Source organism: Nipponia nippon, unplaced genomic scaffold (genome assembly GCF_047370975.1).
Source record: "Nipponia nippon isolate SJK-2023a ecotype South Korea unplaced genomic scaffold, ASM4737097v1 scaffold_2, whole genome shotgun sequence".
NCBI classification, from domain to species: Eukaryota; Metazoa; Chordata; class Aves; order Pelecaniformes; family Threskiornithidae; genus Nipponia; species Nipponia nippon.
Genome location: NW_028262336.1, coordinates 122,735,813 through 122,753,446, shown reverse-complemented (window position 1 = coordinate 122,753,446; position 17,634 = coordinate 122,735,813). Strand labels below are relative to the sequence as shown.

General features: G+C 39.5%; 1 protein-coding gene across 2 annotated transcripts in view; it reads left to right on the top strand.

The window, feature by feature from the left end:
• The window catches only part of TMEM135 (transmembrane protein 135), a 184,917-nt gene that overhangs the window by 115,665 nt on the left and 51,618 nt on the right, over positions 1-17,634 (top strand). For both annotated transcript variants that reach the window (XM_087758856.1, XM_087758855.1), the window contains one exon: positions 3,354-3,400. In XM_087758856.1, the coding sequence (XP_087614982.1) occupies positions 3,354-3,400 (47 nt within the window). The remainder of the gene's footprint in view (positions 1-3,353; positions 3,401-17,634) is intronic.

Sequence of the window (17,634 nt, the reverse complement as noted above, 5' to 3'; positions counted from 1 at the left end):
ATTTTACAGCACTTTCTGCAGCCTTGCATTGCTAGCGCCTGTTTATTTGTGATCTGCGGAATGCGTTGTACTCTCGTACTGCCTATGCTATTGTTTCTTCTCATGTTTTTTTGTGTATGTGACTTCTGCCAAGTACTTCATACTTGTTTTTACTAAATTTCATCTTGTTGACTTGGGGCAATTCAATCACTTTGCGTGAAGACCTGGACTCTAAAGGATGTTGTCAATTTGTGACATAATCTCTGTTCCATCGTTCAAACCATTACTGAAGAGGGAAGCAAAACCTCTTTGGTGACCTCAGTTAAAATGCCTTTTAGTTTGATACTGAACTGCTGACTATTAGAGTTTTCTCTGTAGTGTTCTTGAGCAGCTCTGTGCCCACTTAATTAACATATGCACTGCCACAAAAGTGCATTAAAGTTCATATGAATTACATCTGCTCCTTTCCTTAAAACATCTGTCAAAAAAGAAGATTACAATACTTTTACTTTACTTGTTTATTGTGTTGGTTGTGTCTTATATAGTTGTGGATATTGGAAGTGGCCTGGTTGACTGTCTAATATTCCTTGAACTTCTCGTTTGCAAAAATTAGTACCCGTTTTCTCTTTTCCACCTGGCCAAGGTCATCCACATCTTAGTTTTTTTTAAAGAATATTTTTAAATTCTGGAAGACATCTGATATCTATAGAGGTTGATTAAGCAAGTTCTTTAAGTTGCCAAGATTTTGCCAAATAGAATACAGATTACAGACAAATTGATGATAGGTGGATGGTGAGATGGGCTGAAAACTAGTGGGGCTGAACTGACAGGCTTGAAGGGTTGTGATCAGCAGCAGGAGGCCAGTCACTGTTGGGGTACCACAGGGGTCCATACCGCGATCAGTCGCATCTTCATTAATGACCCGGATGAGTGGACAGGAGGCTGCACCCTCAGCAGGCTTGCAGATGATACAAAACGGGGAGGAGTTGTTGCCGCACCAGGTAGTTGCGCTGCCATCCAGAAGAACCTCAACAGGCTGGAGAAATGGGCCGACAGGAACCTCATTGGGTTCAACAAAGGGAAGTGCCCAGTCCTGCCCCCGGTACGGTACGTGCTGCGGGCATCTGGAAGGCAGCTTTGCAGAAAAGAACCTGGGAGTCCTGGTGGACACCGAGCTGAACATGAGCCAGCAAGAAGCCCTTCCAGCAAAGGAGGCCAGCGACCTCTTGGGCTGCGTTAGAAGAAGCATTGCCAGCAGGTCGAGGGAGGTGATCCTTCCTCTTTACTCAGCCCTGGTGAGACAAATCTGGAGTGCTGTGTCCAGTGCTGGGCTTCCCAGTACGAGAAAGACACAAACATACTGGAGTTAAGGGCCACAAAGATGAATAAGGGCTTGGAGCATCTCTCATACAAGGAGATGCTGAGAGAGCTGGGGTGGTTTAGCCTGGAGAAGGAAGAGCTCGAAGGGAATCTCAGTGATGTACACATGTATACTTGTTAGGTTGTTATCGAACTCATTTAAGAAAAGAAAAAAGGGAAAGAAGAAAAGACTATTTAATGAAATGAGTGTTTTTAATATGCAAAGGCATACTCCCCTGCCCCCTGAAACCTGGTTTTTTTTGCCATTTCTCACTTATTTCTCAATATAATTGCGTGGGCTGTCAAGGCTTCTTGTTCCTCCTGTCTCCCAGAAATGGCATCCAAAGAACTGATGATTGTTGTTTGAATGATTAAATATGGTTTAAATTTTAGAGGGCTAGGGCAGATCTTTTTAAGTAGAACTCAGGTTTAAATGTAAGTCTGCTTTTGCTGCTAGTTTGAACTGAAATGTACCATTGTCTTCACTTTACCCTAATGATTGCATATAAAATTATTTCAGATGTTCACATTTTTGATGCAGAATAATAAAATACGGTAGTGCTGGTGAAGGAAAAGGAAAAAAAATGGGTAGTTTACACAGTAAACATTATAATGTCTTGTGTGACCTAATTTTAAGTCACATGTCAGAAGACTTGGAAAAGGGAAATAGTCTCATTGTAAGATTTTTTTTCTCTGAAAGTCGTTGTAAACTTTTCCTATTCAAATTTTTATCACACTTTCTGATCTGTATCAACATACAGCAGCCTACTGTTCTGTGTGCTTATAACCTTCAGGTATGCACTGCTGCCAGCATTTCCATTTCTTTTCACTTAAGCTATCTGTATCCTATCATGATCAAAACTTCTTGAACCCTTAAAAATAAGTGCAAATGTTTCCTACAACACTTGCAATTTTTCTGTAAGGTTTTTGCCTCCTGGATGGTGGTAGGAATATGGGCCAGTGTATCTAGAACAAAACAGTATTTTCTTGCTCTCCTGCTGTATCTGGCAAAGATGGCATGGATTAAGGCAGGTTATGAATTCAAAGCATGGTGTAGTTGTTCCTGAAACAGCTGTATGTACAAGCAGTTCTACAGTCAAGGTACAGTGGCTTGTTGGTATCTCAAGGACGACGGCTTCGTCCTTTCTCTCCTTCTCTGCTCCTGGCGTGGAGGTCCCTCTCCATCCCTTTTGCCTGTGCCTGCTCTGATGCTTTTACACCCTTCCACTGATCTCCTTATCTCACCAAATCAGCAGAAAACTCTGTAAAGTTTTGATTTACCTTTTTTTTCCTCCTTGAGTTTGTTTTCTTCAGCATTTTTGAGTCACTGTGCAGGTGGAAAGGAGGAGGTGAGAGCACGGAGCTGGGAGCAGAGGGGATGGGAGGAAGAAGTAGGACGTTCCCCTCTCTGTGCTGGAGAGCTGCTAAGTTTTGTCTCTCTTATAATCTAAAGCAAGACTGGATTGTTCCAAGTGAGTTCAACATAAAGGTAAACTACTAGAAAGGATACTCATTTGGGAATAGAATTATCTACTCTCAAACTGCTCAAAAGTGGTTAAGCAGAAGCAGCTGTCTGTACAGACATCTTAAATGTCCTGCCTTTTAAACTGAAACCAGCAATATGATATTTGAATAAAACACAAAAGCAGAGACAGGCAAAAGATAATGTTTAAATTTCCATTCTATTGCTTTATTGTTTCCATTCTATTTTTTTTAATTATTTTATTATTTATTATTTTATTCCAGATCATTTTAAGTGGCATTGTTTGCTGTGTCTGTTGTCCCACTACCCTGGTTTGGATTTCATGTTTTTTCTAACTTCTACAGGAATGGCTCAAAGTCAACTAGAAACAAGAGAATCCTTTTTGGTGGATTCAGACAAGCTTTCCTTCTGGCCCATCAAGCATATAAATAAAGTGTAACTTTTATAGTAACAGTTGTAAAATCTTCATGATCCAGAACATGCAGTAGTAGTGTGATGTTTTATGTAATAACACTCTCTCTCCTTCTTGTAGGTCCTTTTGTTCTGCATCACAGCTGCTCTGTTCATGTTCTTTTTCAGGTATGTTGCTAGTATATCTATTTATGTTTGTAAAGATTATTCTAAACAGGATTTCTAAGAGCTTACTTGATTTTTGGTATTCATCTGAAAACTTGTGTATTCTCAACTCAAGCTTTCTGAACTGAGTAGAGTGCTTCCACAGCGTTAAAAACCCAGTGCTGTGAGCATCATTGGGCTAAAAAGGGAAATGCTGAGTTAAATGCTTTAAATCTTCTGGAGATTATACTGATTACTTAAGGAGCCTCCTCTCATCTCATAATTAAGACCCTGGAGATCTAACATTACACAGTATGAAAATGTCTGAAATACTGCTTTCCATATATGTTCTTAAAATAGCTTATGGCAGGGAAGATAACATTTTTTCTTCTTGTGAAAATAGAGGGGAACAGGAAAATGAGGGTTTACGGTCTCAAATAATGTCAAATATTTGACATGCGTGCAGGTGCAACTACCTTGTTTTAATGTTAGAGTAAACTAGTTTCACGTACGTTTTCGCAAGTTATCAGTTGTATTTCTTTTTTAAAACATAGAGTAGTGGAGTTGGATGAGACACTCATTTTAATAACTTCTTTCTCTCTTGGTTTGCGAGATATACGTAATGTCATTTACCTTGTCATTGTTTCCTTTTTAAATACCAGACCTCTCAAATTTTCTGTATTATATCTCAAGCTGGAAAGTTGCTTGCTAAAGTAACCTTTGACTTCAGCCCTTTGACTTAGAATTTTCTGTGGCATGTAGCCATCTATGGTTCTTCAAGCCATATATGATCCCCTGGTAATTGCAAAAGTCTGGAAGCTGCAGCTTGTTTTTTTGTAATTCCCCTTACTTACGAATTACTTGCAGATCTTGGCCAAGAACGGTCTGTGGATAGGGGAGAGCTGTTAATTTAAAGGATTCAAAGAAGCATTCCTCCTTTCGTTTAGCACACATTAAGACCCTTGCATCGGCAGTCTTCTCCTTGCTTTATTTTCTTCTACTTCCCAGAGGCATGCCATAAGAGCCTTGGAGAATTTGACCTGTGAGGTTGAAGTTAGACACTTGCCTGTATGACTGCTGATTAAACCAACTCAAAACACTAAAATGCTGGTCAGAGCTATAAATGTTGTATGATTTGAGAGGAAGCTAGTTGTCTCCTCTCTGTGTCTTTGGTAATGAACCAGTGTTTTAGAGACAACCTGGAAGTTAAATGAGAGCTCACCAGAGCCCAGAGGTATTTGGTGAATTCCTCCCTGACCTGACACAGCAACGCTGACAGTAAATGGGCTCCAAAGCACTTTCTCTTCTAAAATTAGTCCCTCCATGCCAGGGTTGATAGAGCAGTCATCAACAACATTTACGGAATGATAGAATTGTTTAGGGTGGAAAAGACCTTTAAGATCATCAAGTCCAACTGTTAACCCAGCGCTGCCAAGTCCACCACTAAACCATGTCCCTAAGCACCACATCTACCCATCTTTTAAATACCTCCAGGGATGGGGACTCAACCACTTCCCTGGGCAGCCTGTTCCAGTGCCTGACAACCCTTTCAGTGAAGAAATTTTTCCTAATATCCAATCTAAACCTCCCCTGGTGCAACTTGAGGCCATTTCCTCTCGTCCTATCACTTGTTACTAGGGAGAAGAGACCGACCCCCACCTCGCTACAACCTCCTTTCAGGTAGTTGTAGAGAGCAATAAGGTCTCCCCTCAGCCTCCTTTTCTCCAGACTAAACAACCCCAGCTCCCTCAGCCGCTCCTCATAAGACTTGTGCTCCAGACCCTTCACCAACTTCGTTGCCCCTCTCTGGACACGCTCCAGCACCTCAATGTCCTTCTTGTAGTGAGGGGCCCAACACTGAACACAGTACTCGAGGGGTGGCCTCACCAGTGCCGAGTACAGGGGCACTATCACCTCCCTGGTCCTGCCGGCCACACTATTCCTGATACAAGCCAGGATGCCATTGGCCCTCTTGGCCACCTGAGCACACTGCTGGCTCATGTTCAGGCGGCTGTCGACCAACACCCCCAGGTCCTTTTCCTCCAGACAGCTCTCCAGCCACTCCTCCCCCAGCCTGTAGCGTTGCATGGGGCTGTTGTGACCGAAGTGCAGGACCTGGCACTGAGCTTTGTTGAATCTCATACAGTTGGCCTCGGCCCATCGATTCAGCCTGTCCAGGTCCCTCTGTAGGGCCTTCCTACTCTGAAGCTGATGAACAGATGCAATTTAATTCCTTTGTCTCTGGTGTTGTAACAGAGGAATTAAAATACAGGACCAGGAGGTTATAGGTCCATTCGTTTAATTCTCAGAAAAAAAAAATCAAAATAATTTTTGTTTGTAAACACAAACAAAAACAGTAAATCAAAGTAGATTTATCAAAAAATAATTAGTGCAGACAAATTTATTTTCTTTTGTCTTTCTGAGTGTAATGGGTATTGTGATTAGAACTTCTTCGCAGTGAATCATGGGGTACTTTCCTAAAGTAACCAGGTACAGATGGTCTGTGTGAAAATACCTTTGGGTAAGCACAGAATCCCCTGGATAATATGTAGACAGAGTTGTTGTCAGACGTTGACTGTCAGACAGGATGCGTTGACTGTGTTGACAAGCACCTACTCAGGTCCTCCATTGTTTAATATTTTTATATTTAAATAATGACAAGATAACAGTGGAAATGGTTATTATATCTGTAGGTAAAACTGCTGGCTGAGAACTGCAGTTATTTTGCAGAACAGACTTGGAATTAGATAGATGCAAACTGGAGATACGATCTGAAAAACTATAAAGCTGCTTAGTAATGACAAGGTTGAGGTAATACATTTACAGGTAAGGAGCTGTGGAGAATCAAATGGTTTGGGAGCAGTTCACTGAAAGAAGACCCAACAGTAGTTGTCACACTCTGCCGTCTGAGTGTAAGTCAACAATGTCACATTCCTGTCACAAGGGAAATGCCGTGATGGGATGTATAGAGCGTGAGGTACATAAAATTGTCTTTTTGTTGTACTTAAAGTTTAAGAAGTTCTCAGTGCATTTTTGTGTCCTTTTTGATTATTACATGCCAAAAAGAATATGGAAGAGGCAGAGAAACGTCAGAGTTTCTCCTCCAGTGATCTGGATTTTGGAAAACATGGTTTATTTAAAAGGATGGATTGCAGTTGTTTAATTTAAAAAAAATAAATAAGGGATGGGATAACTGTCTTCATGTACGTACAAGACTGCTGAAAAGAGGAAGAGAATAAATAGTCTGTTCTCACTGGCTGTGATAGAAAGGATAAGGGATAACAGAGCAAGACATTTCTTCTTACAATAATAAACTGCAGCACAGATGAATTCACGTAAATGGTGAGGAAGGAAATCTTAAGAAAGAAGCTGTGAAAAGATTCTCTGGCTACAGATCATCTATCCTTTCAGATCTGTAGGAACAAATTTTGGATAATACAGGTATTACCACTTAGGGACAGGAATATTTTACTTCCTCAGTGTCTTCCACTTTTTCAAGCACATCAGTGGCTGTCATATTGTGAAATATTTGATGTAATAAGCTGTCAAAGACAGTGGCCAGTGAAGTCTTTGGAGGAGGAGAACCTTGCTGTTGAATGCAACTTGAAAGGTATAACTGGAAAAGAATGCCAAATTACAGCTCTGTGCTGTAGAAATCACCATGTCTTGTAGAGCATACGGAGTGGAGACAGGAGGGCAGGCAACGGCAGGGAACACGTCAGTGGTCCAGGCAGGCAGGGGCATCTCTGAAAATCAGTAGAGGAAGAAATGTGACTCTTCTACCACGCAATTAAAGTGTTCTTCCACAATTTCTAGTCACAGAAATATAGTAGGAGAGGAACAACTACTCAGGGAGAAGACAGAGGACAGAGAGGTCACTCCATCAGTCCTCAAAGTTTTTGTCCAGTTTGTCTGGACTGGGATTGTGAGTTGGTCATTGTCTTATCCCATATGTGAATTCATCATTAATTCCCTTCAGTAAGATTTTGGACAGCTGTCAGAGGAATCCTCTGTGGATCTATCCAGAGCCCTGGGGGAGGCAATCTTCCCGTCTCCATTGTTATCTAAAATAGAAAAGAATTGGGAGAGCTGTTAAACTGCATTTCCTCTGTGTAATGACTCAAAATCGCTTCAGCCTGTTCCTCATCATAAGGGGATAAACTGACAAACTGACAAAATAGTCTTAGAATTACAGTACTTTCAGAAAAGTCTCAGAAAAACACCTTATTCAAAGTCGGATCTGCTTGGCTTGTAGAATGTTTTCCCATTGACTATCAAATGCTGTTCACAGCTAACAAGCATTTATTGACACTCTCTTTCAAAGGGGGCTTTTTGTCCTCCCCACCCCACCAAAATGTCCTAAAAGGTGCTGAGAGCAGTAGCACTTTTGGTCACCAAGACCATTTGTAATCCCTTCCGTCGTTAAAGATAAAATCCTGATATCTAAATGGTGTAATCTGAAGCTTAAAACCTTTCTAAAAAGAGAACTTGATGTCAGTATACCTTTATGCTACCAAAATATGACGGATGCTTGAGAGTCAAATGACACAAGGAATAAAAGCAAAGTAGTCTTTATTTTCTCAGTTCATATAAATTGCCTTATCTGAGGTTATTGTTAAGTTTTCTGAACTTAAAAGTGATTAATGTCCCCAGTCAGTCGCTCTGGTTGGCACTAGCATTCCTGGCACCTCTAGGGTTAACTGAATTTAGCCACTATTTCTGCTCTGTGTAGTTTTGAGCTGGATCATTTTCCTTGCACAGCTCATACCGCGATGCACCGTAGCTGGCATCGGCGCTATGAGCCAGCGGCGGTAGGTGGTTGGGATAAGCGTGGAAAGCAGAGATGCTCTTCAGCATTCACATGGACTTTTGTAATGTTAAAGTGACTGCATACCAGCATGGCTTAAGGTGATCTTTGCTGAACCTAGGAGATGAAAAGTTATTTGAGTTGGAAAGTTCAGAACTGTTTTCTTCATGGAGGAATTAAGATGCATTCTATACATCACACAACTTTCAGGATATCTTTCAGGTTGCCATGTTAATAACAGCCTGTAAAGTTGAGCTTGCTTAGTGTTGCTTCTGGAAGGCAAGTGCTCTGGCTGATAGTTATCCACTAAAAGAGAACAAAATATGGCACATAATTGTAACATGATCATACCTCTCCTTTGATGTGGGTATTTTCCTACCCACACCATTAGGAAATACTGCTGTAACAGATGTATGAATCTTGGTCTATGGATGTATAGGCAAGTTCTGTCTATGTATTTGAAAAGTTCCTTTTCTAGTATAATGAAATTTCTCAGTATCTCATTATAATGTCTGTTTCAAATTATTTTCGAAACAAATTCTGTAATGGTCCTTTGGCCAGGCAGTTGTAATTTGCTGATGCTTCTCTCTGACTGCCAACCCTTACACGTCTGATTTCTGCCTCCAAAGCAGCAGAAAAACTCAAAAGCCTGTGCAATGGATCTGGTGAGTTTATTATTTGAAAAAAGGAAGTATTCAGATAATTCTCCTATCATTTGGTATAGAAAAGGTTTCTCCAATTGTAAAATTAATGCCCTTTACTCTCTGTTGGAAGGCTTTGTCCTCACATCGTGTTGACTTGCTACCCTGATCCTCTTGGCCCATCCCTATGGCAGTTGAAAACTGCACCAAGCAGCCTTGATGTTTATCACTGGAGTTTCCCCAAAATTCTGTTGGACTGTTCAAACATCATTGCATCTACTACAGGACAACAAGAAAAAGAAGGTGCTAAATATCAAGAGTTAAGAAGTGAAGTTACAGAACTGAGATGGTAGAAGAAAACCCAGGAATAATTACTCCAGAATAGATAAAGTGAGAAGAGAGTCAGAATGAAAGGTAAATTCAGAAGAGCAATATAGAAAGGACGACAGTAGGAAGAGGGAAGGAGAGGGTGACTGAAGAGGGAAAAAATAGGATCACGTCAGCCGATAGGACAAAAAATAGAAGAATATATGAGGAAAAAAGCAGCTGAAATGCAGATGATGATAGGTTTACAAGCAACAAAGTTATATTTACAGACAGAGGAAGCATATTTTAGTGTATTATTTTTTCCTTTGTCTGTTCCATCCTCCTTTTCTGGTGCTTTTCTCCTAACTTATACCTCATTTTTTTCTCAAAATGCTTCTGCTCAACTCCACTGGAAATGATGAAATTATGCATCACTCATTTGTGGATAATTGTAGTATACAGTAACTTGTATAGTCCGATCTGTCATAGGTGTATTTAATGCGCACATACAGTCAGCCACAGTTGAAACAGGATTCTTTCCCCTTCTACCTTTTTTTTTTTTCCCCTCAAAAACTTACATACAGAAGCGTGTCTGGGGAGAGGAACATTTCCATATCTTTAGGAATTAATTTTCAGGTGACACTGAGCTCCATGGGAACTTAATTCTCATTGCTTACCAAAAAAAGTAATTTGTGATGTCATGTGATGTCATGTATGATTTGTTTAAAAATGCACCATTTTTTAAAGTGTCTTGGAACAAAAGCACACTTCTCTTTAATGCTTCTATTTAAAAAAAAATACAGTTTGCATGGAGTTAAGGTTATGGGTGGAAAGGTTTTGATTATACCATGATTTCATGTCATCTTATTTCAGAATAATTCATAGTACTGGCTGTCCAGAATACCGTTCTAGAATAACTGAATAGAATAAAACAAACAAGCAGGAGGAATCCTATAATGTGTAAAATAAATATCTTTACAACATAATTGAATTAATGTGATTTTAGTAGCAGTTTTATTTTGAATATTACACTTTTTGGAAGGTTGATGCAATGGCTGTGCTTTTATACATATTTGAAGAAATCCAGATAATACAAAACTTACAATCTCTGCACAATAAATGAACACCTACGTATAAATCCTATCCACATAAACTTCCAGCAATTTGGGTGAACATGTGTTGGCAGACTACAGCACTGGTTGCTATAGTAGTTAATCCTTAGACTATATACTACCAGTTTGTAACAGGCATATGTTAATTCATCTGCTCTGAACCCTCGAAAGGAAAGCTCCATGTATGAGCTGAAACTAGCTATTATGGGAAGTTGGATGTTTCTGATGATTGATTGATCATAAGTTGAGGATAAAGTCTGCCTTGTATAGAGATAAATGTTAAAATGTTATTTTCTGAAACAATAATTTCAGACAATCCGAGGTTATTGCTGTGATTTCACAAAGCAGAACATGGTGTTTTTCATAACTTGGGGTTTGCATAGCTCACGACAGAAAACTTCTGATCTCTTGATGTCGTTTATATATTATTTATTGATTGAAAATGATAATGAAAAATATAATGAACATCTAAGAAACGCAGATGCGCTGTCATATACTGCCATTAAGATGGAGTATTGAAACTTGTGTAGTCACTGAAAACCTTTAAGAAAGGTCCTTTTGTTTGCAGAGCTCTCTATTCTATCTCATTAATGAAATTCTAGCCTCCCAAATTACAGCTATTTACTCTTCTTTCCCCATGAAACACATATCCTGTAATTTATTCAGTATTTTCGACATGATATTTCAAAGTGCCTTTATTTTCTTTTAAAAATGTGCGGTACCAGTTCCATATCCGTCTCTCATTTAATCACCTAAGATCCCTTTTGTACAGAAGCAACTACTTGAAAGATATTTTTGCCTTTTAATTCTACTCTCTTTTTTACTGTAGGATAAGCACGCTTAATAGTCAGAGTTGCTGTTATAGGGATTTAGGATCAAACAATCTTCCCCTTTCTTACAAAGATTATTTTTAAGTCTTCTACATTTGCTGTAGAATTACAGGAGTACATTAAAAGTCTTCTGCTATTGAATTATTAGGTAATAAATCAGAAGAAAAAAGCAGATGAGAATTTTTTTCCATGTTTATATATGTTTTTTATTGTCCTTATATAAACATCTCAAAGTTAGTGGTTCGAAGCATTGTTTTGGTAACTGTCACGAAACTTGATTTCTTAGGTATTTTGGATGACCTGGTGAGTAGAGGAAAACATTCAGTCTCATAAGAAATGCTATAAATATCAGTTAGTTTTATTTAGTATGAGCAAAAGTAAAACATGGTATCGCAGGAGGGGGTTGCGGATGAGAAGATAACCTCCTAGGTTAACTCTGACATTTCTCTGGCAGAGCACAGCCTTGAGAGTTGCATGTGCTTAGTTCAGATGCAAACGTGGGTAGAAAGGTGAAATAATCTGTCTTCTGTTTATATACCAATAGAAGAAAAGGTGAACAAGTATTTTTACTTTTTTATCTTCACGGAGCACATTTTTTTTCTCTCTCTCTCATACTCCTTCACCAAACTTCAACTGCATTTCACTTTTTCTTTCTTGATTCCTTAAAACTTGCAATGCCATGTAGTATGGCTTTGGTTTGAAGGGAAGTTGTGGCCCAGTTTTGCAGAGCTCTGGTCCTAGCTCTCTGCTGCATTCACAGAGGGCGAGACTGGTCTCCCCAAGCTAACGTGTATCCACCTCTATCTCAAAAATGATATAGTAGTGTTAAAGATATGTTTTAAGCATCTTTTTAAATGCAAGAATTTGAGATTATTAGATTTTCATACAGGTAAGAAGAATATCTAGACTTACAGGCATTACAAAGAAAATGTATATTAGGGTGCAAAACTGCGGTGTCCAGCGGGACCTGGTGGGCGTCTTTAGTGAGTTTGGGACCCTCTCCTGATGATGTTGTTGCACTTTCCTTCAGTCATCTGTGGTGGCTGCTGGAGGAAGTCTGCGAGCAAATCCCACTTTTTCTATTTCTGTGTTCTTATATTTGCAAGTACAAATCGCTGTTTCTCACCTATTCGTTTGGGTAGTGCGGGAGGAACGGGACAATAACGGTATTCATAAAATTAAAAGAAATAAATTCTGGTTTCCAGTCTAGTATTAAAGAGAACCTTACAACAATTAGATCTTTAACATAACTGCAGTGCCTGTTGTAAATAGGTTTTCAAGATTCATCTTCAATTTTAGGCACCTGTCTGACATATTTAGATTAGGAAATATGAGGAAAAAGATGGGCAAATCAAGAGGGCAATTCCCATCTTGCGTGGGCTTAATTTATGTTGCAGAGCTGCCTCTCTCTATGGTATAGGTGATGGTGCACCAGACTTACTTGCATAACTCTAGGTGGAATAAACCTAGGCTAATATCTTTCCTTAAAGTTACCTGGAAACCATGTTAAAGTAATTCTGAGTGGTGGTAAGTGTTAAGAATTCCTGAAATGCTGAGAGGTCATGGAGGATGTTTTTTCTAACTTATCCTGCATACATGACTTGTGCTATCCTTCCATTTCATGAACTCACTTTTTGGCTTTAATATGAAAAAAAAATACCTTGTGTTCTGCTAATAAGAGCAAAAAAGGAAGGGAACACACACGTATATATATGCATATATATATTAAAAAATATATATAAAAGTATATATTTAAGTATTGATTTTTCTGGGTTATCACCAAAGTCTTTGGATGGGAATGAAAGGAAGAAGACATCATAGAATTCATTCTTTCCTACATGGAAAAAATATGTCAAATATTTGAAAACCTCCTTCTGAATTCTAAATAAGATTGTTTTAATTTGTACAGTACTATAAAGTACAAAACTGTAGCGAACTTTTTAATCTCATTAGATCCTTGTCAAGAGTAAAAAGAGAAACCGTTTATACTTCTGATGCATCTGATGAATTGGGAAGGCAATTTAAATTTGTTGTTGCTCTATTTCTGTCTTTCAAAAAATACATGGCCATGTTATCATTGACTTGTAACTGAATTTCACATGCAGTTTTGGTAATATTCACCTGATGTCTGTCATATTTTTTGCCAATTTGGGAATAAGATTTAAAGTATTCCTTTAAATTAGGCATCTGTCAAATAATGTTCAGTTTAATAAGGTTTCTCCTGTTGCTGTATAAATTTTCTTGAGAAAGTATGTGATAACGATATAGTAAGTTTAGGGATTAGAATGTAACATTTAATATTCATGCTTACCTTCTGAATATATATGTTTGTGATACTGCAACGTTACTAGAGCATACTCATTTTAGTCTTAAGGTACCAGGAGGTATCGGACTACTTTCCTGAAGATATCCCGAGAGAGAACTTTGGACATTTTGATGGTGATTGTTAATCACTCGATGCCTGTTGAATTTACCGTTTCTTCCGAGGAAATGCATGCCACATCAGTTTATATTTCCTGCACTCATCATTTTACTGTCAGCCACGGCATGGCTGTCATGCCAGGCCAAGCAGGGTCAAGAAGTCCGTGCCTGTCTCTGGACAGAGGTCACAGAGTGCAGGTCTGTAGGCACGAGGGAACAAAACCAAACCTGAGAGTCTATATTGTAAGTTATAGGTGTTCAAAGGGATAAGCATAAATATCTTTACAATATCTCAAACACTCCTTTTGATAGTAAGTTTTAGGAGAAGAGAAGCATCTCTTAGAAATCAGAGCAGCTGTTACCTGGTGCCATCCTGGTGCAGAGCCGTGCTGGTGCCCAGTGCCGGTCTCTGCCTCCCCCCGTCCCAGCCGGCAGCTCCGCAGTCTCTCCTGAAAAGTGGGAGAGAGGATAGGAAAGGTGAGATAGAGTCTACAGCAGCAGCAGTGTTATTATCAGCAGAGACAGATGATTTGTGTTGCTTCCCCGCGTTGCGGTCGGTTGTTGGCAGTGGCCGTGGGAGCCGAGGGGAGGGAAGGGGCTGGGAGGAGGCTCTGGCTGGGCGCTGCGTGTGGCAGGGAAAGGGATGCTCCTCTCGAGTGCCTTTCAAAATGTTTTCTTCTTTGAATCCCTCTCACTCCTTCGCCTCGCTATACACTTGAGGGTGACTGATGGGCTATGCCGAGTGCCAGAACTGGCTGCTCCCCCTTTACCTGCTCTCGTTATCAGATATGCCGCTTCACCAGAGAAGAAAAGAGAAATGCAAGGAGGGGAGACAGGACAGTATCCGCAGTGAAGGAGCAAGAGGCCAAGCAGGACAGGGTTTCCACCAGCCATGAACCAGCTGTAGCTAAAGGAGTGTGAGAACATGGGTGATTGCTTTGTTAGAGCTGTAGTGCAGCTTTGTGTCTTCGATTTTACTAAAGATCTTTAGAGAGAGTACTTATTTGAAAGCATATTGGATCATCCAAGTACCTAATTTACAAGTCACCAGGTCATTTTTCCCCCTTTTTTTCCTCCCCTTGATCCAATAGAGAAACATTGTACGCTCTTGCGGCACTCTGTGTCTTTGACTCTGTTTTTATATAGCCAAGTATTACTGAAACCTTTATTATGCTCAAATGATACCCTAGAAAAAAGGTTATCATTGTCCTTTTGGCTTTTTTTTTAAAAGATGGATACTGCCTCAAATCCCTTGAACCACCTTTCTTGTTAAAGGAGGTTTTCCAGTCCTGGTTCATACTACTTTTCACTTTGTCTTTCAAGTTGAAAAGGTGATAGTGGGTTGAAATAGTGGGTATGTATTTTACTGCTGTTATTCAAACTAGCTCTGTTCTTGAAAGTATAAGCTATGGTTAGATTAGATCCAAACGAAGAATATTAACTGTGTGGGCTGAAGTCGAGCTGGTTTTTTATTTTCCCCTGGTTAAGTCGCGCTGCTCCTGATCCTTCAATATGCAGAAGGGCTGCAGAGTAGGCTTTCTCAGCTGTCAGCGAGTGAAGAAAATGCTGTTCTAATTCCTGTCTCTCCTAGCTTTTTTTGTGGTTGCAGCTTTTCATAATGAGATATGCTGATCCATCTGTTCCTTAGTAATACACACGTCAAAAGTCAAGAAGATGCTCTTAAAGTGGGTGACTTCTCTTTTGTTGGGCTTCACTGCTTTTAAACAGAAACAAAAACGCTTTTACGCTGAACTCGGGTGGCTTGCTTTGTTGTTTCCCGTGGATTAAGTAGTGCAAATGATTTTACGACTATATGGGAAGAAAGGAAAACATTTCGATAAAAGTATCGTATGGTTTCTGTTGCCACTTTGCATGGTACATGTGCCGATTTGCATGCTATAAAACAACTTGAAATGGGGATTTTAGTACAGTGTATACACTATTGAAAATGTAACTAAAGAGTCTACAGAAATAATTAGTTTCTTTAGGAGTTAAAATGGAACACCAGTTATTGCAAATAGTTCATTGCATTTGCTAAATCAGTAAGTTTACTCTTTTATAGAAAATACTAACTTTTGAATATAATATGAAGAGATTAAATTTAAATTTACATGTTTGGTCACTTTTAGACATATGGTATATAGGCTCCTGGAATTTATTTAAACCTGTTCTTTCCAACAGTAAATCTTGTTCTCGTTTTAACAGATTGCTTTCCATGTAGTTGGATCCAGTTGCATGGCCTCCTCAAGAGAGGAAATGCATTGCCTGCAGACAAGCGGTGCAAGAATTATGGCTGTACAATAGGGAGGATTTTTCCACCATTATCACTTTTCAGTGGAGATTCTTTTTCAGATACGTAACAGTGACTCAGTGAACCAGGAAGGTGTTTACCTGCAAGGTGATCTGGTGGTAATGGGAGAAGCTTTTGAGGGCTAAAATTTCAGGCGTCTCTGTCCAGAGCCATCCCCAAAGGAAGAAAAAGGGGGTCTCCTCCCCTTCTTGAGGTTTTGTCTGTCAATCACAAAGGGCTTTTGTCCTGCTAGCATATCGATGTGTCTGGGCTTTGGCTGTTTATCATCTTCCTGTCATCCTTAAATGCAAAATAAAAGAAAGGAAATAGCTTCTGGTTCTCAGGCTTTGAGAATAAAGTGCTTGTGGCTCCCGGGGACCTCGCTGTCCCAGCTGCCCTGGAAGGCCTTCTGCGGGGATGCGGGCGCTGGCAGTGCCGCACATCACCCGTGGGGCTCCCAGCTCACGAGGCAGTGGTCAGAACAAGGCTGATATTACAAGTCAGATGATGAGAAAGCAGTTGAGCTTCACAGATTCAATTTCTCTTTGATCCTGGCATTAAAGTGTCAAGGTTTGCGAGTGGAAGCATAGTGCAGAGAAGATTTCCGGCTGCTTTAATCCTGGCGCTAAAAAGATCCATTCACAGGGTGTAAGGATTGGATTTTATTTTTGCAAGATTTCAAAACTGTTAGATATATTTTGCCTATGTTTATTGCCAAACATTATAGAAAGTGGGTTTTTTACTTTCCTTATTTAAAATTATTTTTCTGTAAGATTTTTCTTGTGCATATACTCTGTAGTAAAGATTTGGAAGCTAGTTGCCTTACCCTTTCACATACATTTGAGGCACTTCACATTTTACAGATAGACCACTCAGGGAGAAGATTTAAGTAGCCTGCAGAAGGTCAGATACAAAATTTGTGGTAGCGATGCCTTCGAGCCATAGAGTTCCAGTCCAGTTCTTAAATCACAAGGCTATCTCTCCTGCGTTCCTGTTACAGGACATAATTTAACTTTAAAAAGTGGGACATGGTACAGAATTGCTGTCAGAGAATTAAGGTGGGAAGCAGTATATAAGCAGCTGTATAACACGGTAGAGTTTTAAGCCAAATAAATATTAACTCAGGAGATGTATTCTTCATTTCCTTTTTTCAGCAGAATCTGATACTTTTGATATTTTGGCTTTCTGAGAATTTCAATTTCCTAATATTCTCTTTTCTTTTTAACCAATTTCAAAAGAGAAGGGGAGAAGGAAAAGAAAAGGAGCCGAACAAGAAACAGACTGTGCAACTGTGAAAGTTTCTTTTTTAGTTTTTGTTGTTACCTTATGCAGTGTTTTCCTGGGGAACTTTACATGGCAATTAGGATTTGAGAAATGTACTTTTGTAAAATGGTGAAAGTGAAGTTAATTTACGGCTTTTGTACTCTTATTTCTCGTTTTCTTTACTGTCTCAGCTCCTTGGCTTAATTTCTTTTTCCCAACTGTTTCCTGTCAGTTCTTCCTGTTTTTGCTGCTGCTCTATTAAAAATAGTTATCTAGTTTTGCTGAGCTGAGGGATATGTCTATGTAGTTGCTTATTTAATTTAGAAAAACAAAATCCTCCTGACATTAAAGAAAGAAGAGATCCCTTTGAGCAGCAGCTACAAAACTTTTAAGAACAAGCTGTTTATTTACAAAAAGCATCTAGGAAAGGACTAAATCATAATTCTTAGAGGATGGATTAGATTTTAGAAACCCCGGCTTGTCATTTGACTGTTACCTGTGTTTATTTGATGGCTACAAACCTTTGTGGAGAAACTGAGCTGCAGTTCTTGCAGGCACCATCACAGTCATGAAATACAAGTCCTAAAC